The following is a 21,876-nucleotide window of genomic DNA, read 5'->3' on the forward strand; positions in this document are numbered from 1 at the left end:
ATAATGTACTACCAGCAGACACACAGCAAGTCTGCTTGTGCTATAATGAGAAAAGATTTCTATTCATATCCATGTTTGAACTGTGACACACTAAATAATACATCTGCCAAAATTCTAAAAACCATAAAACTAATACTTTTCCCTCATTATATTCAAGCCACTAGAGCTAGAACTAGTGCACATACAGTACATCATATCTTTAGGGGATGGATATTTTTTCATTATCAACCTGCATTCCTGTTAATTTAACATCAATTTGCATTGAAAATGTCCTAAAATTCCCAATCTCACAATGATGTGGAGTGCTAGGCCGAATGAAAATTGGTGCAGTATTGCTTTATTGGTGCAGCATTTTCTACTATTTTCTTCTCTTCCCGTTGCTGCAAACAGACTGTGTTCATTTTCAGCAGCCTTCTTGGAGGCTCAATAGCAAAACACCTTGCGGCTCCAGGGCGACTTCACAACAACAGGCTCTTAAGCCATCGAGCGAAGTAGCCGAAGTTGTACAACAAGGAATGAAGGCTACCTTTAGAGGTAGTTTGCGCACAAACAGACAAACTAGGTGTAATGAACGCTAACTTAACACGATCCAAAGCACGATATCACTATTTCAGTTGCACCAACTACATTGAATCTGAATCTTGGATCAAGTGTTTTTCAACCATTGTGCCGCAGCACCGCACTGTGCCGTGACAGCGCGCCGGGTATACAGGGAAAATGTTTCCAATTACACTTTAAATACATCAATTATGGAAAACAGCCATTGTGTTACAAGGTCAAAATTGCAAGGCCGCGCTAATTCACTTAATTATCACTTCCAGCCAGGGGGGCGGCTCCGTCTTCCTCAGAACAAGTTTCATACTGAAAGTGAGGACTACAGGTAGTGATGACAGGTTTGACTCATTCCGTTCTTGACGGCACTCGGTAAAGACTAAAGAGATGTTCCGCCTCTCCGTTCGTTTGATTCCATCGGTGGAACACGCGGTCAACTAGGGAGGACTCCCTGAATGAGCCTTCGCGAGTCACGTGTTCGCTGCGAACGCATCGTTTGGGATTCTTGCATCAGTAACTATCAGTTGGCCGTGACACTGTGCGCGTGTGCCGGGGGAGTCTTTCATTGTCCAACGAAAAAAGGTTGGGAAACACAAAACATGCACGCTACCTGGAGAAATGATGTAAAAGAAGTCCTTGAAGTCGTCCATCCAGACCTCCGCCAGGCGCCTGTTGTTCTTGTTGATGACCTGTCCGGTTCCTCCAGGGAAGCTGTAGGGCGTGGCCTTCCGGAACACGTGGCCCACGTGGGAGCAGGTCACGATCTCCAGGGAGCCCCCACACTGCCAGATCTGCAAGAACAAGTGAAAATAAAAATAAAAATATATAGAATTTTTATATACAAAATATATATTTTGTTTATATATATAAATGTATACGAAAATATATATATTTTCCAATACTGGGAGTAATTCTTTATAATATAAGGTGTCTTCAAAGTATATTTCTGCACGTTTGTATTTTTTTGTGACACAGGACCAGGAAAATACAACTCCAGTTATAAGAATGCATATTTTTACACACTAAAAATATATTTTTAGTATATAAAGTTATAAGTACATTTCTACCCATGTGTCCTTTTTGTGAGTACTCTTGAAGTGTGTTTTTTACTCATTTTATGTACTATTTTATAGTACAGATTTAGTACACTAGTCATTAATATGCTGTAAGTGCAGTGTAGTGTAAATACACTTAAAAATGGACAGTGAAACATTAACATTACTTAAGTTGTACTTGAGTGTACTTATTAAAGATCTATTGTTTTGATTGAAAAGCAGCCAAAAACCAATTAAGAAAAATATATCATAACAGTACATTAGTTTGAATATGTGAAAAGTATACAAAATATATTGATTATGCTTTTTTTTCCCACTTGGGAAATATTGTCATACACATGAAAGACGTTATGAATATCACGGTGGGATTTTACGACTTACTCTAAAAGACATTTCCAAGTTCTCTCCGCCCCAAATATCCATCCCCGGGTCATAGGTTCCTATTTCCTCAAAGTAGGTCCTGTCGATGGAGAACAAACCCCCCGCCATGGTGGGAGTCCTGCAGGAGAAAACATAATAATAATAATAATAATAATAACAACAATTATAATAATAATAATGTGATGATATTGACTGAGCAAATGGAGGAATGATTTTTAACAAAGGGACTTAATTGTTTTTCGGCGCTCCCTCTCACCACCACTGGCCTATTTTTAGCTGAAAGCAAACATCAGCCTCTGATTCTTCTTCTAAAAATAACCTTTTGAGTCTTATTGGAACACAGAGACGGAGGGATCTGATCACAGAATTCCCTCTGGAGGTTCTTTGGACCTTCGACATTTGGATATTTGTTCTTTGTACCTGACGGGCAGCGTGCGGTCGCCCTTGCGGCGGTCCATCTCACGCTGGGGGACCGGGTACCAGCGGAAGTTGAGCTTCCAGTTGAATCCTCCGTACGTCATGTCGGACCCCGCCATGTACTCGAAGGTCTCATCGCTGATCACGTCGATGATGGGGCACACCACTGCTTTCCTGGAGATACACATTAAGATTTATAGATATAAGATATTTGTGATATTGGTCTTGTTGATTGTTAATTGTTCTGGGTTTATTTTTTATTGTTCATTTCAGGTTCTTTATTATATTTGTTTATTTTTTGGTTTGTTGTTATTGTTTATTGTTCATTTGCAGGTTTATTTTATATTGCCAATTTTTCATATTAATTTAATATTATTATTTATTCATTATTATTATTATTATGATTATAATTATTATTATTGCCCACGTCCCACAGACGTGCTAGATCGGATTGAGATCTGGGGAATTCTGAGGCCAAGTCAACACTTGAATTCTTTGTCATGTTCCTAAAAGCATCCCTCAACAATTCTCGCAGTGTGGCAGGGTGCATTATCCTGCTGAAAAAGGCTACTGCCATCAGGGAATACCGTTGCCATGACCGTTGCCACTTGGTCTGCAACAATGTTGAGGTAGGTGGAATGTGTCAAAGTAACATCCACATGAATGCCAGGACCAAAGGTTTCCCAGCAGAACAATGATGTAACACAATGTAAAAAGAAAATGTGCTTCATCAAACCAGGCCACCTTCTTCTATTGCTCCATGGTCCAGTTCTGATGCTCACATGCCCCGCTTTTGGCAGTGGACAGGGGCCAGCATGGGCAGTCTGGCACTTTGAATGCAGGTACACAGCCCCATACACAGCAAGTTGTGATGCACTGTGTGTCCTGACACCTTTCTATTATAGCAGCATTAACTTTTTCAGCAATTTGTGCTACAGTAGCTCTTCTGTGAAATCGGACCAGAAGGGCTAGACTCCTTTCCCCACGCGCATCAATGAGCATTGGCCGCCCATGACCCTGTCACCGGTTCACTGGTTGTCCTTCCTTAGACCACTTTTGGTAGGTACTAACCACTGCATACCGGGAACACCCCACAAGACCTGCCGGTTTGGAGACGCTCTGACCCAAGAACCGACTGTTCACTTGCTGCCTAATATATCCCACCCCTTGACAGGTGCCATTGGAGCAAAATGATCAATGTTATTCACGGGGAGGGACAGCAGCACCTTGGACAGCAGCACCTTGGACAGCGCAGGTTGGCTGGTAGAGTGCAGTTGGGGAAAGTCATTGTTTATCACTATTTTCATTCCCAGCTGCTTCCTTACTGGGAACAGCAAACACATGGCAGTTGATTGCAAGTGCCCCACTTACGTGCCTGAAGTCTCCCTCACTACTCTCCCTAGCAGAGAGAAGTGAGGGACCTCTCAGTGCGCTGGTGGTTATGCTGAATCTTCAGTATGGTACAGTAAGGCGGCCTGTCCCTCAAGTATTGATGAAGACTCCCTGTTCAGGGATTACTGGATGATTTTGTATTAAGGACTGTTTTTTGGGGGTTTTAAGGCAAGAGGAGCTCTACAGGCCAGAGTTTGGGATAAAGAGAAGGACTTCTCTGAACTTACCTCAGCTAACCACTTCCCTGTTAAACTACTGTAACTGTGCCTTTTGCCTGTCCTGCGTGTCCGTCCCCCCAGTCTCCAAGGAGTGAGCCCCCAAAGCGAACAGAACATCAATTGATTTATTGACCCCGCACGGCCTTTATTCTTTTTGGTAAAATAAAACAAACCAACCTTTTGTTTAAATTAAATACAGTCTATGGCCATTTTAATTTCAAATTTCAAAGAGCCAATTGCAGCCATGGGTGCCTGATAGTCACTAACTATCTATCTATCTATCTATCTATCTATCTATCTATCTATCTATCTATCTATCTACCTATCTATCTATCTATCTATCTATCTATCTATCTATCTTAGCCATTACAATAACTTTAAAATTGTTTTTTACTGAATATTATGCACTTTTAATCACATTTAATATAAAAACACAATCGGCGAAGGTGGGTGCTTCAGTATTGACCCTGATATGAGCATGCAAAGTCACAGTTCAAAGATTATCGAGCAGTGTTAACAATACAATTACACAAACCAAAATACTCCAAACTAAAACAGACGGCTCCTTCATTTACAAACACAGAAGAGTTATCATATGAGCAAAGGCTGTCACACATCATAAATTGCCCTCTTTTACAATGAAGCCTCTGTGCTAAAAAAAAACCTGCGCGTCGTAGTACCATGGAGGCAGGTTTTATTTTTATTTTACTATTCCCTCCTGTGAGTTAATGAGTCTGTGCGTTGTAAATGCCGTAGAGCCGCACTCTGCTACTATTTTCTGCAGAGAACCAAATCAGCCGTGCACTTATAGGCATCAATATACGTGCACGTGTAATGGTCCCATAATATAATATCCTCCGTAACACAATGCTAATTTTGTCATATACCTGGGGCAGGATAAATGGCCGGCCCTAAAATAGGAGATGAAGTGGAACCTGAGCAAGATGATCAATCCATCCATTTTACAGCTCCACACACTCCCACAATAATCCTCCAGAACAAAAACAATTGAAGCGAGAACGGTGGAAAAGAGCTGAGAAAGGCAGTTCCTGAGTTTTCCGCGAGTTAGTTTTTGTCATACGATTGAATATTTCCTCCCACACACACGCACGCACGCCAGACACACACACACACATACACACAGTGTTTACTGCGACTGCAATATAAGGTTAAAACAAATGAGCACTAAACTCAAACTCAGTCCAAAAACTCCCCTTCCCATTCACGCTTGTTCCTTTTGGACCCACGACATTGAATGCTTTCTAATGCTTTGGTAATGTCTTACTAAAGCAAAATGGAAAATGGAACCTCTTCCTGATATTATGTGTTGCTGATAATTGATCTGAAAGGCCTGCTTCACACTGAACTCAACAAACAGCAAAGCCGGAAGTCCTGAAGCTGCGTTGTGGAATTTCCGTGTGTGTTCAAGGCTCCGGGACGCGTTCAAATTTTCCAACGCAAGTTTCGGGGTCTCAGGGCCAACACTACGACCAGAAGGTACTATACATTAGTGAAGTTTTTTTTTATTGGAACTGGGCTTAAAACACAGTAAATATGTCATGTATATAAAATAACGACGTTATTAACGTTAACCTTGAATGTCACCATTTCACTATCATTATAACTGTTTTTATATAAGTGAATTGTGTGTATTACTTTTTTTGTCAGACTAACTCTATAATTATGGAGTTTTAAACTCATGCTCATAATTTTCCAAATACTTGGAAAATTGTCAATTTCCATCTGATCAAACTGCTGTTGATCCAGAAAAAAATGCGCTCTCCCCGGCATATTTTGTGATTTTCAGACAAAGACTTACCACTAAGGGGAGGATCAGACCGTCAGACACCTTTTTGGATTTGGTGTGAAGCCGGCTTTTATATGGTCCCAGTCCCATGTTTCAGGGAGAAACATGTTCTCCTCCTCCCCCTCTTCCCCTCACCTGTCCTCCTTGATGCGGGCCAGCAGCGGCTCGAGCCAGCCCACCGTGCACTCGCAGTGGGCGTCCAGGAAGGTGATGACCTGCCCCCTGGTGGCGGCCGCGCCCCGCAGCCGCGCCCGGATCAGGCCCGAGCGCTGCTCCATCCTCAGCACCCGAACCGGGACCTTCAGGGTCCGGACGTAGCTCTCCAGACGCTTCTTCAGGAAGTCTGAGGGAACACGGAACATTTATCTTAAAGGCATTTCACTTATTGAGCAGTTTTTTTGTTTTTTTTTATTATTTCAATTACTATTGAAGGCTTTCAACTGTAGGTTCTTTGAACAAGTTTGAATGGAATTCAATAGAGTTCTGTGGAATATAAACATGGAGCATAATGGAGAAGTGAGGACAATAACACACGTGGATCTGGGCATGGGTGACATAAGGTTATTATCGATGTTGAATCAGCAGAAGATTTGGTTGTTTCATTTAAACACAATTACATGAAAATGTCTGTGAATCTAAAGGTAAAAGCAAGTAAAATAATGAAGGAAAAAAATAGTTCTTTGCGAAATAGGGAATCAGATTATTTATTCTAGTGGAACACCATGATATATTCAACAAGGCAAGGCATTTTATTTTGCTGTACAAAATACAGTAGATTTTCTACCAGACTTCGTAAAATCACTTTAAGAAGTCAGAGTCAAGAATGGTTTAAAATTAGATTCATAGTTGCTGGATGTGCATCTTAACACAAATCTCTGATGCCGGCCTATTTAAAACTCTTCATTGTCAGATTGAGCTCAAACACCAATTTCTTTTTGTGACATCTGCTTAATAGCATTTAGCATGAACAGCAGTTATAAACTGTGAAATCTTATCTATATATAAACATAATAAAATAAATATAAATATCTGTAGCTATAAGCTTGCTCCATTCTGATGATGATGTCTGCACATTAACTGGAAAAAGCTCAATTCTGTCAGTTTCCCATTGTTTTCTTATTCATTCCCAATGGCAATGAGCTTCTAACAAGCAAAGGGTATTGTTTTCCCATCACCGACTGAGTGGTGAACTGTTCCTAATTAGAGTCTAAGAGATCTTTTGATAACTTTATGTATACGTACGCACCTCTCTCACTGGCGTCGTCCACCAGCAGGATCTCGAGCAGCAGTTGTCTGGGTGACCTGTTGATGGCGCTGTGCACAGTCCTCAGCAGGGTGCTCCACGCCTCGTTGTGGAACACGATGACAATGCTGGTGTTCGGGAGGTCGTCTGGGTGCACCTTGGTCTTACAGCTGGCGGGTCAATGGTGAAACAAAGGATGAATTAATAATAATAATAATAATAATAATAATAATAACTTTTATTTGTACAGCACATCATACACAACATGCAGCTCAACATGTTTTACATTAAATTGAGTGAGTTAGGATAAAATCATTACTGTGTGAATTGATAATATTCATACTTCATTTACTGAGGAATAATCGGGGTCCTTCAAAGTCCAAATTGATGACCCAAATCTGAAATGCATTAAGTTATGGTAATAGGTAAATAGGTCAAATTCAGTTTAAGTAGTCATTTTAGACCTTGAAGAATCATTTTTAATCATTATTATATTTGAATTATTGACCTTGAATATCATTTTCCGAACTGAATGGTCAAACCAGGGCCCAACAATAACTGGTTGCCCAGTTGCCCCAAGATGGCAACAAGATTTGGGCCACCGTCAACTATCTTGCGAGGTCTGGTTGCCCACATTTCATATGTAAAACAAAAAAAAAAACCTTGTTAAACCTCCATCCGTACAGTATGTTTAAAAACTTCCAACAAGGGAATGATGAATGATGATCATTATCTCTCAATTACAAAATAATTAAAAATTTGGCAACCAAAAGTTCATGGCGGCCAACTTGGCAACCACTAAAGGTCTGGCCTGAAAACCACCTTTTTGCCCTCCGGCTACATCTGCTGTATGCTGTTTGTCTATTGTCGAATGCCTATTGGAAACGTTATGCTTCCCCACAGAGAGAAAGACGGACAGACAGACAGACAGACAGACAGACAGACAGACAGACAGACAGACAGACAGACAGACAGACAGACAGACAGACAGACATTTATCTGTCCGTCGACTATAGACTGCTAACAAATGTGTACAGAACACAAAATAATACAACATTGTCCTTGGGAGATTCACTGCAGAACACCACCAAAAAGGTAAAGACGCAGGCACACTGACAGCTCTGTCAGCTGTGGCTTTGATGTTAAATAAAGAATGAGCTCGCGTCGGAGTCGAGGAGCTGGCATAGGAAGGCCAGGACAGCCAGCGTGTAGTTAGAGTGGGAGTGGGAGCGGGAGTGGGAGGTGACGGAGGGTGACAGGAACCAGTGGAGCAGACACCCTAAGCCCCCCCACACACCCACCCACCCCCCATTCAAGGTGACAGGAGGGACTGACACAACTAGGCCACCGGGGAGGCCATTAAGACGCCTGATTCCTCCCCTCCAGGGTGGCACGTCTGCACTGCACCCGCCCCACCCCATACAGCCATAGCATATTTCTGCTAAAGCCACGGTGGTCTGCCTTATTGCTCGATGGAAATATAGGATAGAAAAGTGCCGGAGAAGTCGATTTAACAGGAAATCCAGAGTAAATCCACTTTCTTCCAATCATTTTCTAATGCAGTTAAATAAATGTTCACTCCCTTCAGGAGCGTAACCCTCATATAAGTGAGAACCGTACAGAAAAAGCGTGGATGGGAAATAAAGATATTTGTTCTGTAATTTTGGGCACAGGAACCTCAGACTGCGCTTTAATAAAAAGGATGTCATAACTCGTGTTCCGTGGTGATATCACGGCGTGAATCGCTCGAGTGGAGGAACAATTCCTATGCATATCAGAGGGACGTCGAGAAATGTGCTTATATTTCGAGCTGCTTTTTGGGTTGTCATTATCCGGCTTACTGGCTCTGTGGCGACTGTAAACATCGCCAATCACCCATTCTACTCTCTGCTGTAATTTATACCCTCAAATATTATGGATTTATCATGGATCATCCTTGATAATCACAGCTTCTACGACATCTAATATTATTACGACGGACATAATATCTGTGAACGTAGAGCAATTTGAAAATAATGGGTCTTTATCGTTTGCATTGCATCATTGTCAGGCTTGAGAAGAGTTCATCCCATGCTGAGATCCTTCTGAGGAGGAAGAAATCTCCCGCCGGCAACGAGTTGGTCAACTAACTTGTTAGAATCCTGGAACACTTTCAAGGCAAGTTACAAAACCCAGCTCTAGATGCATATGAGTCCCTGAGAGTCTTGGTTGCCCTAGGAAACCAGATTGGGTCAATTGGCAAACATTTCGTGGGCTCTGGTTGCGCCCTTTGGCAACCACTATTTAACATAAAAAATATGGACAGCCAACAGCAAAACGTGCACCCCAAAAAATTACATTTGTTGCATTGGTGATATTTGAATATTGCTGTTACAGTCGGAACCAGAATGCTGCAAGTGTGTTGGTTGATTTATTCACGTTACTCACCGGTGCACACAGGCACCTGTTCACGTTTGAAAGACTTTCTTCGTCATCTGTTATGTGAAAACATCAGATTTTCACACAGTCCGAGAACGTAAGTGTACATCCTGCGCATAGTTAGTTTATAAATTCCCAGCGCACCACAGAGTGTCTCTAGTGTCGGGCTGCTGACAGCGCTGTCAGCCGAAGAGTCAATCATTACAGTCAGGGATGCAAACAATTCGCTTTTCGGTGAATGATGTTTTGTCCACATCAATTTTGGTAACTTTACTGTGTGAATCCGAAGAGGGGTGGGGTTTTTTGGGGGGGGGTTGGCGACCCATTTCAGCATTTTTTATTTTTTATCCGTCCGAGAGAAGGACGCCATCCTCAGTTGATTAACTAGTGAACTCGTTCTCTGATATTATGTTTTAGAACTAAGACACGGACAGAGCTCTGAGCATGGCTCAGACCTCATCTGGTGGAGAGCAACTTTTAAATGGAAAGATGCAAATTACAATTTACCGTTGTTGACAATGAGGAGACAAACAGGACTGCTGAGATTATTGTTGTATTGTCTGTAATAAAGCTTTTTAATATTATTTTATGTTACATTTTCATTATTAAGCTGATGTATAACTGCATAGTATCTTAACTACTCAAAATATAAGTTGACTTAAAATGGCAACCATATTTTCAGTTTCGGCAACCAAAAGCTGATGCCTGGTTGCCAGCCTGGCAACTACTTTTAAAAGTAAGTGTTGAGCCTTAGAAGGCAAATTTTGGAAAATATATGGTGACTATGGAAAAACATGGGACTTGTAGTGTAATCCACCCAACAGAGACAATCTTTTGGAATTCCAACAAACACCTGTTACAATTCATTAGTGCATCTGAATGTAAAATGTAAAGTGTGATATTTATGTGTGTATTTATGTATGACTGTAGATATACTGTAGATGACTCTATTTTGACTCCATATTTAAAGACACAGGAGTCCTGTTGTCTGGCAGCGTTGCCAGGGCGACCCCCGACTAAGCCGACTTCACTTAAGGTGACTCTGGTGTCAGCAGAAATGTCAGGCTGCTGAGGTTCATCAAAGGGAAAGGAGAATTCACAGGGCTGGGGATGTTGGAGGAGCTTAAACCTGTGTCTGGAAAAACAGTCTGTGCTTGACTCACCCGTCCAGCCGGACGTCTGGCAGACTCCTATTAAGTGCAATCATGTCACTGGCCATCAAGTTGAATTGGTTAATCTTAAAGAGCTCCTTCATTTTCTCATGCTCCTCTTTGGGGATGTTCACCGCCTTGCCCATCTCCCCCGGACCCTCGTGGCTCCGCGAAATCACCGCTGGAGAGCAGAAAAAAAAAACACGATTATGATGTTGTACAAGAAGTGCACTCATCTTTTATTTCCTTCTGACACGGTGGTGAGATGCATTGATGACAGAATAAATCTTCAGTTTATCTCTTCAGCTATTCAACACGCTGTCTGAATGGAATACCGACAAAATAATTTCTCACAGAACCTGTATTGTCATGTAGGCAATACTATGTTAAAGAAAATAAAGAAAATAATAAAGAAAAAACTGTATTGAGCCATTGTGGGACATATACAGTATATATATATCTATATATATATCTATATATATATATAGATATATATATATATATATATATATATATATATATATATATATATATATAGTTGATGTATATATGTATATACATCAACTAGAAACAGACATTTTCAAGGCAGAATCACTGACTGTACCTATTAACACAGCTGAGCTGGAATAACTATAACAACCCAGAAACAAATCTAACCCAACCATACTTCACAGCATAAACCAAAGTACCAAAACAAAAATTGTGTTATTATTACACATGCGGTAGGCTTAGTTTGACATTAAGCACTTTGACATATTCTTTAAAACAAGAGTTTTATGTTAGAAACAGGAGATTCTAAATAAATACATCATGACTGATAAGAAAATATTTCATCAAAATGCCTTAGTTGCCTTAGTTTAGTTGATGATTGTCATGCAATTAATTGCGATTACAAAATTAGTTTTATTTTTTTGTTGTTCATTTTATGCCATATAATAGTGGCATAAAATGAAACCTGTAATAATCCATGTCTACCTGGTTCAGAAAAGTCACTTATCAAAAAGAATGGAACATAAAATGTTGGTTAAAAAGTACATTTTTCTCAAACCAACTGATGAAAACACACATAATTCCCATTCCATTTGTCGTGACATTGGTTTGGAATTCCCCATGGAATCTGCCAATTTTTCAAAACAATCACGTTCAGTTGATATAATTGCGATCAGGCGATATGGAATAATTGTGACAACTGACCAAATATTTGCTCAAAATCCCTTAAATGATTCTACATTACTGCCATCGTGCTATACCTCCGTACACACTGTACTGCACATCACGTCATGCAGCTGCTGCTGCACATCCCATCATCAAAGGTAAAAAACTGTCTGCCATGGATTTATGGCTTCCGTCCCTCTGTCACGCACGCACGCACACACGCACGCACGCACGCACGCACGCACACATGCACACACACACACTTTCTGCGGTAATCTCTTGAAGGCAGTGATTTTCATGAAAGGGGGTCATTAGCTCCATGACCTCAGATAAAGAGGATTCCCTCCGACCCCTTGTGTCCGGTGGATTGTCATCCCCGGATCCGACGGCGCCTCTTCCTCAATGGCGTCACGGACACTCTCCATTAGGACGGCGGCTTAAACCCCCAAGCACCCGGCCACAGAGCGGAACGGTATTATCCAACAACTTGTCCGTCAAACGCTCCCTTTTTTACCAGCCGCTCAAAATCCAAAGAGGGTGAGGGGTTGTTTTGAAGAGGAGACACACACACACACACACACACACACACACACACACACACACACACACACACACACACACACACACACACAAACACACACACACACACACACACACACACACACACACACACACCTACACACATTGCACACATTGCACAAATTACAAGCAATTTCAGGTCACAGAAACATTACACCCACCATCAACAACCAAAGCCATTAATTGTCATTATTAGTTAATGATCACCTACAGTACGCCTGTTTACCAGTTATCGCTTTATATGAAATAAACCATGAATGATACAAAGTCAATTTAAACATCTTCGATACACTCTTTCTGCAAATGGCAGTGGATGCAGGCAATTAAAACTAATGAATAATAATAGTACTACTATCACCACTCATACCAGTTATGAATACTAATGAGGATGATCAATGCTCTCATGCTGATACAAATCTGAATCTAAAGGATAAATGCAGTTTCTTATTTGACTATGACAAATTGCAGCACAGCGGTCTACAAGCTTTGTAGAAAAATAAAAATAATAATAATAACAATGGAACCACGAGTAACTGTCATCCTTTTTTTGCATTCATTCGAAATCTAAATCTGTCATCTTTCACTTGTGCTAAATGGCGTCTCACCACCCAAGCTCTTAGAGTTGACTGAGCTCGACATGTTCTTTAGTTATAGCATCTTCTTAGGTTAACTGTAATTTCTGGCTTTTTTCTGCTGCAATTTTGAAAGGGGGATTTACCATGTTTTTTTTATGTCGTTTTAAGGCTTAAACGTTTGCCTGATTGGATTGCATGCAAGTACAGTGAAAAGCTGCAGCAGAGTGGTAAGTTTATTTAAGGATTCTTCTGTTTGATGTGAGGTAAGAGAGGGGTTCATTGATAAAACTCTTTTTCTTTTGGTAAATATGCTATTTATAAAGCAGGCCATACAACATCATTTTCACAAAGGAAACTATATATTTATATGCATAAGAGCTCTTATGGAGTTACATTTTTTGTGTTATATATTATCAGTGTTGGGCAGTAGCGGCATTACTAGTTTAACAACATTTCTCAGTAGCGTGGTGGTACCATCGCTGTTTTCTGAAAACTGGAACTAGAATATTTTACAGGAATATTACTGTTTTTTACTGCAATATTTTACCGGGCTTTTACTGGAATTGCCAATTTATTGGAATGTTACTGGAATTTATGGGAATATTTTGACCCCAATTGGAGCCATTCCATGACAAAGCAGAGTATTGCATATTTCCAGAAAATAACCGTGGGGAGGTGGGGTTGCAAAACACAAACTTAAATATATGAACAAGTACAGTACATACAGGAAGGAAGAGGTTGGGAAAAGTTAAGAAGTTAAGATTACTCTGAAATATGACTTTTGTATTTAAAATGTATGTAGATTAAGCTAATAGTACAGAGTTGGCCTAATAAAAAATACCACCTTTTAAACTGCCAATCATAAACTGTAAATAGATAGATAGAGTACTTATTAATCCCAAAGGGAAATGAAAGTGTTACAGAACCCACTTAATACATAAATATAAATACATAAATCAAAATACAAAGACAATGAGGTAGGTAAAAGAAACAAATACAATTAAAGGCTGAATTATAAACAATAACTAAATAGACTTTTTCAAATATAAAAAATAAATAGAATAGCTAAAACTAGAATACAGACTAGAGAACCATAACCATACCATATACTATTTGCTGGGTATACACTGTTCAATTGTGTTAATATGCTGCAGTGTGGTACACTGGCAGTAGTGCAAGCATGTGCATGTGTGTGTGTGTGCAAGCATGTGTTGTAGTGTGGTGTGTTGCGTGACGAATAAAGACTGTTTCTTCTTCTTTCTTCTTCTTTGAAGTCAGGAGGATATTGCTATGGTATTAAAGGTGCATTATTGTCCATGGATGTTAGAATTAAGTGTGCATTGATACTTGAATATTACAATATACATATATTGTAGAGTTGTATTTATTTTGTAGACGGTCCACCCAAACAAAATGTCCTCCATGGAAATGGAAGGTGAGCACGCCAAGTAGAGGGGCGCACACCAGAATGAGGAGGAACACCCCGTTCCCCTCATACAAGACAGTGTAGCACAGTATTTTAGGGGCGGTACCCCCACCGTTACCCAAGAGCGATTTGACAAGTTGATCCTTGACTTCATCATTCAAGAACTGCATCCACACCGTGGAGAGACCTGAGTACAGCAATTTATTCAGAGAGACTTGACCTTCTAGGCATTTGATATCAAGGACATCATTGGGGAGAAGGCTTGAGGATGAGCATTTATCAATGAAAAGCACACTGTCTAAGACTTTACCCAAACAAAACCATGTTTGTACCACAACAGATGCAGGGCCATCAAACCTTGAGGTGACTATCCACTGGGTAAACCAAGAAACCTTAAGCGTCTGCTCTGGGGCATGGGTCGGTTGGAAGACGTGCGCAGAGATTTCAACATAAAAGACAAGGTGGTTGTTACAACCACAGATAATGGATCAAATTTTGTGAAGGCCTTCAGCGTCTGCAGAAGTTCAAAGAACCAGTCAAGACAGAGAAGAGGAGGATGAGGAAGAAGCGGAGGGACACCCTGTCTTCATAAATGTCACAGACATCTTAAATGAAACAGAAGAATGACTGGAGACACAAAGACTAGACGTCGAGGGTGCTTTGACCCAATTGGAGCCCTTTAAGAAAATATATCAAGATCAACAATTGGCAAATGCCAGGCACAGTGGCACAAGCAACACAGGAGCACACAAGCTTCAGATATCATTAAAGACAAGTTAGGGTGCCAGCTGATAGTTCCCAGTCCAACAGGGTGGAAGGAACTCCACTTAGCACGCCGTGGAGAGCTCCAATCCCTGTATCCTGACAAAAGAACAAGACCTCCAGGAAACCTGTGAGAAGCTTCAGGTGACTCGCTTCAAAGCGGCAGAACTCACCTTCCTACAGGAGTATGTTCAGGTAAATATTACATTTATTTTGATGGCGACTTGAGTAAACTGGTGTTCAGGCGCTGTAATCCATGTATCTGCAATCCATGTAACTGAATGTTAAACTACTTCTACAACTACTAGGATGACGATGATTATAAATAATAACAAAAATAAAATTTTTATATATACTAAATACTTATATTGATTATTATTATTACTATCACGTTAAAGTAGTTTTTTTCCTTGTCTTTTTCCTCTTTAAAAAGTTTTGGCGCCCCTGGCCAAGGCCCTTGACGCACTACAGTCTGACAGGATGGCCTCACGCAGGAATGTTAGTGGCAATAATAGAAATTCTCCTTGAGAAGATGGAGCAGATGAAGCATGAGAGCAGCCCACATCACGGCCGACGGCGTCATCAATGTGGTGAAGCGGAGGCTGGGATACATTTTTCAAGTTTGCAAGGTTGCTCACGTCCAGGCTGGCCTCCATCCCCAGTGGGAACAAGGCCGATGTTGTGTCAAGCCTGAAAGCGGAAGGAAACCTGCTTCAAGCCCAATCTCCAGGCGGTCGCACGCATACAGACGTGCGAGGACCCAACCGACGACGGCGATGAAGCAACCGGAGACCTCCCGCCGCCGGCGGCGAGGACAGCGATGAACGATGAAGCAGATCTTCCTGAAGCGTGACGCAGGAGTCGCCCGCTCGTGCAGCTTTGGCGTCGAAAAAGAACTCGACCTGACCCAGGAGAAACAGCAAGAAGGATCGGGGGGGGGGCCGGCCTGGCGGAGGAGGAACCTTTGACCCACAGCGGCAGAAACTCGGCGAAGAGAGAGGGATCTTTTTCTCACACACTCTCGACACCTGCTTTTTTGTTATTATGTGGAGCACGTTTGTTTGTTTTTGTTTTTGTTTTTGAGAGCATAGCTTATTGTTTAATAAACAATTGAACTCAGCATTTTCTTTGCCTAAATATCTGTTTGACATTTTTATTGATATCACTGAGATAGCATTGACTTGGAATGAAGTTGGTTCATTATAAAAATAAAAAATAAAAGCAGCTTGGACATAGTAAACTACTTTTTGCCATGTTGCTGTAGCCTAGCAACATTTCTCTGGGGCGTAGCTTCGGTAAATGTAGAGTACCTGTTAGCTTAGCCTGCTACACTTTTCAAGTAGCTTGCCCAAAAATGATGTTTTTTTTACAGCATTGGTAAAAAAAAATAATGTATGCGGGTACAGTTGCAAGTACAGCAGAAACTACCGAGACAGAAATGATAGGAGTCTAGTCTCTGTGGTGTTTGATCCCAAGACAAAGAGCGTCCATTACAAACGATGGCGATGTGGATCACATGTGATGGGGGAGGTTCCCAACAGGGTGAACTAAAGCGGTGGAATCCTCTCTCTACTGAAGGAGGTTAAAGCTGCGGAGAACACACTCCCCTTCCTCGAATTAACTTGTTCTACACACACGCCACAACCCACCGCGTGGCCGCCGGCTTTCTAAACCACATGCAGTACGACGAGCCGAGTCTACGTTTATTATATCCTACGTCTGTCGCACTGACGTGCCTGTCGTCAGACGGAGCCATCGACGCCTGAAGAGTTCCGGGGGAACCTGGAATCCTGTCGCTCCAGGTGGACGTCCCTGCATTCTGCTGAGGAGAGAGAGCGAGGGAGGCTTTTTTAACTCTCTTTCACTCCCCCCCCCCCCCCCATCTCTTGCTCCCTCTCTCTCTCCCTCTCTCCCTCCCTCTTTCTCTCCCTCTCTCTCTCCCTCTCTCTCTCTCTCCCTGTCTCTCTCCCTCTGTCTCTCTCCCCCTCTCTCTCTCCCTGTCTCTCTCCCTCTGTCTCTCTCCCCCTCTCTCTCTCCCTCTCTCTCTCTCTCTCTTTCTACCTCTCACTTATCCTTCCCTCTCTCTCATTTAATTGCAGCACGATACTTTTCCACCCCACACACACACACACACACACACACACACAGACACACACACACACATACACAGACACACACACACACACAGACACACAGACACAGACAGAGACACACACATACACACACACACACACACACACACACACACACACACACACACACACACACACACACACACACATATATACACACAAACACACACACACACACACACACACAGAAAACACCCGGAGTCACCAAACTTAAAGACCTTAAAACTCCTTCGCTCCCCTAAAATGGTCGACGTGGAGCAAAATATTCTCAGTCAGACGTTGCGGAAATAAATAATTCATACGAAAGAAGAGTTTGACTCGTGGAGAACAACCCCGGATGAACACGGACGCGACTCGCACCATCAAACGGATGGCTCGGCGTGGGATCGGCGGCGGGGGACGGGCTGCGAGGCCCGACCCGCTGCCACAGATCGGGGAGATACTCGCGGCGACGAAGGGGCTTTCCCCCGAGGCGTCGGCGGACTCGCCGCACGACGGCGGCCGACGCCGACGCCTGGCGCCGGAGGGGTTAAAAAAGCTGAACCCTGCAGAGGTGTGACGGGCGTGTGGGCGGGGACCCGAGGCCTCCCCGGGCGCCTGCTCCCGGGCAATCAACTCCGGTCGTGTCGGTGGCGTTCCACTTACCTCCCTTCGGGGGGGACGGTTTGATGCCCGTTCCCGATAATGGACGTCGTTAAAACAGTGTTTTCCTATTCAACTACATTTTTTTATATATATATATCAATCAAATATCAATATATATATCTTAAAAAAATATCTGTACAGCTGTCCAACAAGGAGTTTTAGGAAAATGGGTATTATTTCAGAGCTCCCATTTCCCCAACCTGATCACGACTAATGCCGTATATACATAATAATGGCGGAAAGCCAGGCTGTCATTGTGATAAGAATTGAACTATGACAAAAGCGTGTTTGTTTACTTTTCAGGGGATGAATAAAGATAATAAACGTGTTTATCAGCATATTGAAGCATTTTGCAGCATATGCATAGAGCAAAAACATACAGCGTATTGCTCCAAATGCTTTTGATGTTCCTCAAGAAGAAATACGACGCAGTTTCTTGCCAGTCTCCATGTTTTGTCTTTCCAAAAGTTCAATTCTTGAAAAGCAATTTCTGGAAGTGGGAAATGTCCTGGTTGTCAAATCAACAAGTTCTTCTAAGTTCAATAATAAATTCAGCACACGTTCAACCGTCTGCTGTTGTTTATTGACAATATTACCGTAGTTCTGTGGCCTGGGAAATAGATCAACAATGTCGCTTATCATCACTCATTATTATCACGAAATTACATTGTCTCACACATTTTAATTTGCAGTCAAAATGAATGATGATTGACAGACATGACCTAAATGTATTATGATGTGAGATCTGTCGTTTTGGCAGGAGTCTGAAATCATAGTTAGCTAAATAAATAAATACTAAATGAGCTGCATTGATCAAAACAGCCACTCAAAGCATTTTAATTAATTATGGACAGCAATTGCATTCTTTGAAATGGGATTTTTAATTAATACATAGCAGATTCACAGAAGATGTTATTGCAATATATATATATTTATATAAACATGTGAAATTCCCTATGATTAGTGTGATGATCTCCCAAATCCTGCAGCAATAAGCAGAAATGGTATCAATAATACTGTTTAAGAAGAACATTTGAACAGTTTATTTAAAATGAACTAATTGATAAAAAAAAAAAAAAAAAAAAAAAAAAACCACAACACACACTTAAATAAAGTGACTGAAAAGTAACCCCCTCTCCTCAATCAACACTTTAAATGCGTGACTTTGCACGTGTGGACTACAGTAAACTCTGTTTACACAAAGCGACTCTGGATCCTGCGCTCGATGCATTATTGATGCATCAGATCAATAGTTTGTCTAGACGGAGTCACAGGACCACGTAAACTTTTTCCTTTCTTTTCACTTGGATTTTAAAAACTCGACCACCAAGAACTTTTTTACATTTCGCGAAACGTCGAAGGAGGTCCCGCGGACGCTGTTGTGTTTAATATCGTTTTTGACTGAGTAGCACCTCAAATTTGAAGTTAATGGTGTGGAGGTTGATTTCAATCATAAGCTTACACCATAACTGTGCACATATGTATTTATCACATTAACAGCCTGTTCATTATGGAAATTTGGGGATTTTTAGGAAACAGCATGGCATTAATTACGGCTTATAATTTCATATAACCCCACAGTGCAGTCTGACTTAATGGATGGGGACATATTATATTAACTTTTATACAGCGTTAATTGCAGAAACAATTATGGGGATGTTAACGAATTCTAAACCATCCGGTGGCAAGTGAGCACGTTGGCGAATTAATATTTTCACCTCAGTTAACAATTTATATCCCGCACCACTGTTTCAACCACCTTCCAACAGTATTGGAGCCGAAAACGAGCAGAAAAGCATAATGCTGAATATCTTTGTATCCAGTAAGTAAGCAGTATCGGTAGTTCTACTTTTTACTCTTTGGCGAACCAGGACTAGTGGAACGCAGCATTAGCTCTTCTACACACGAGCGAAAAGACCCTGACTGTTATATATTTCTTTACTATAAAGCCTGTGACTCAGTGGAGTACCGGCACTTATTTTTTTCCCACTTCAAATACTGTTTATATCTATCCGTCTTTTGGACGTTTGTTCCCCGTTCTACCCTGGAAGCAGCTTAGCGGGGCCTCCCGCAAACGCGCAGACTTGAAAGTGCGTGTGGGGCCAACAACGCTAAAGAGGAATGGGGGCGCTGTGGCGATTTAGGTCATACACACACGCACGCACGCACGCACACACACACACACACAGACACACACACACACACACACTGAGGGTAGATTAAACGTTATCCAAAAAAAATTAATATCAAAGCCTGGAAATTGAAGAGCATGGGATGGAGCACCACGGGTCCTGTCAAGGCTTGGTTCTGTAGGCCAAGAGGTCAAAGGGCGTTACGTTTTTTTTTTCTCCTCACACTAATTTCCCCAAATTATGAACACAAAACCCAAAAACCACACACTATTCAAACCTCTAACTTTGATGAGCAAAATCAAACCACAAAAAAACCCACGTTCCACATAAACCACCTTGGCCGTCAGAAGAAACTGCGCACTACTCATAACATTACACGCTGGGTGAGATCAATTCAAAACGCTGCTGTAAAACCTGCTTGCTGCATTGAATCAGGAATGAGGATTTTTCTGAATCATACAACCTTGATACATTTTGAACTGTGAAAACTGAAAAGAAAAATATTTGCTATGTACAAATTGTTGTAAGTTGTAAAATAGTCGGACAAATGTACCAAAAGAACAAACATGCAAGTTATACTGCAGTAAGAATAACAGCAAATAATATGTAAAATGAGGAATAACACACAAACAGCTGGTGCTATAAAATAATGTCATGAAAAAAATTTCACTTGATCATCACTTGAACTCACCAAATACAGTATATATATATATATTAATTAAAAATGTACAATCATTTTGCTTCCTACTGTTTTCACCTGGAGCAATGTGCTGTGTGCTAATGGAGTTCAGCTTGTGACAGAACAGGTGAACGCTGCTGTGTGTTATAGTTTGGAGCAATGATTCTCCCTTTCGGCAGCTGATGTCACCGTTTGCAACGTTCTCCCGACGGAAGCGGCGTTCAGAAAGCGAGTGTGTTCGTAAGACGCGGCGGGAGCTCACCTCTGAGGGCCGGCAGCAGCGAGTGGTCCTTCCTGTCGTCGCATTTGTTGCACTCGCTGAAGTAGAGCAGCAGGAAGACGTCCACCAGCACCCACACCAGAGAGGTGGTCAGCACCACCTTGCAGTAGGCGAAGCGCCGCATCGCCTCGACGGGGACGGAGGGCGGGACGGACGGACGGACGGACGGGCGGACGGAGGTGAGCGAGTGGGCGGAGGGAGGATCAGAAGTGAGCTCTGGAGGCGGGGTGGGGAAGCAGGGGGGAGAGCGACGGCGTCCGGCGGCCAGGCATGGTCCCGCTGCGAAAGGGAGACGAGAGGTGAAGCGGGAGGGCTGGCAATCGATGCCTCCTCATTTCAAGCGGCTCATTCGGGACCTTTTTTCCGGGGGCGTCCCGGTCCGACCCTCTACAATTAAGTCAAACAGCCGACGTGGTTTTTTTTTTTACTCCCAGTGGCGGTGAAATCTTAACACTTAAAGCCAGAATTGATGACGAGGCGAAGCGCAGCGCCCCTGGGTGGGGAGACACAATCGCTCTGTGTTTGTTTTTACAACAATTCCGATACAAATCATATAAAACAATCTATGACACTCTCCACTAATGGGTCAGGTGCAGAGCTAGTAACTATCGACCAACCATTGAATTATCTTTTTTCGCCTCATTTTATCGCACGATCATTATATAAGGCCATAATAATTGAATCATACACATCTGCCTCGCAAAGAAGAGACCTTTATTGATATCGAACGCTGAAACAAAACTTTGTCTCGATAGTTCATTTGCCTCAACCCGGCTACGGAGACTCTCTCCAATTTCCAACATTTGTTTAAAATCCCCCCGACGTTGGGATGGAAACTAATATACGATTGTGGAATCCAACAATTTAACAAAATAAT

At 42.0% G+C, this 21,876-nt stretch overlaps 1 protein-coding gene across 3 annotated transcripts in view; it reads right to left on the reverse strand.

The window, feature by feature from the left end:
* The window catches only part of galnt13 (polypeptide N-acetylgalactosaminyltransferase 13), a gene marked incomplete at both ends in the record, with an annotated part of 39,295 nt that extends 18,172 nt beyond the window's left edge, over positions 1–21,123 (reverse strand). For all 3 annotated transcript variants that reach the window (XM_080019307.1, XM_080019306.1, XM_080019305.1), the window contains 7 exons: positions 1,163–1,343; positions 1,989–2,106; positions 2,409–2,579; positions 5,958–6,165; positions 7,069–7,235; positions 10,647–10,815; positions 20,982–21,123. In XM_080019307.1, coding sequence (XP_079875433.1) covers positions 1,163–1,343; positions 1,989–2,106; positions 2,409–2,579; positions 5,958–6,165; positions 7,069–7,235; positions 10,647–10,815; positions 20,982–21,123 — 1,156 coding nt within the window. The remainder of the gene's footprint in view (positions 1–1,162; positions 1,344–1,988; positions 2,107–2,408; positions 2,580–5,957; positions 6,166–7,068; positions 7,236–10,646; positions 10,816–20,981) is intronic.
* Positions 21,124–21,876: the final 753 nt, after the last annotated feature.

This window comes from Zeus faber, assembly GCF_960531495.2.
Source record: "Zeus faber genome assembly, chromosome: 18".
Taxonomy (NCBI): domain Eukaryota; kingdom Metazoa; phylum Chordata; class Actinopteri; order Zeiformes; family Zeidae; genus Zeus; species Zeus faber.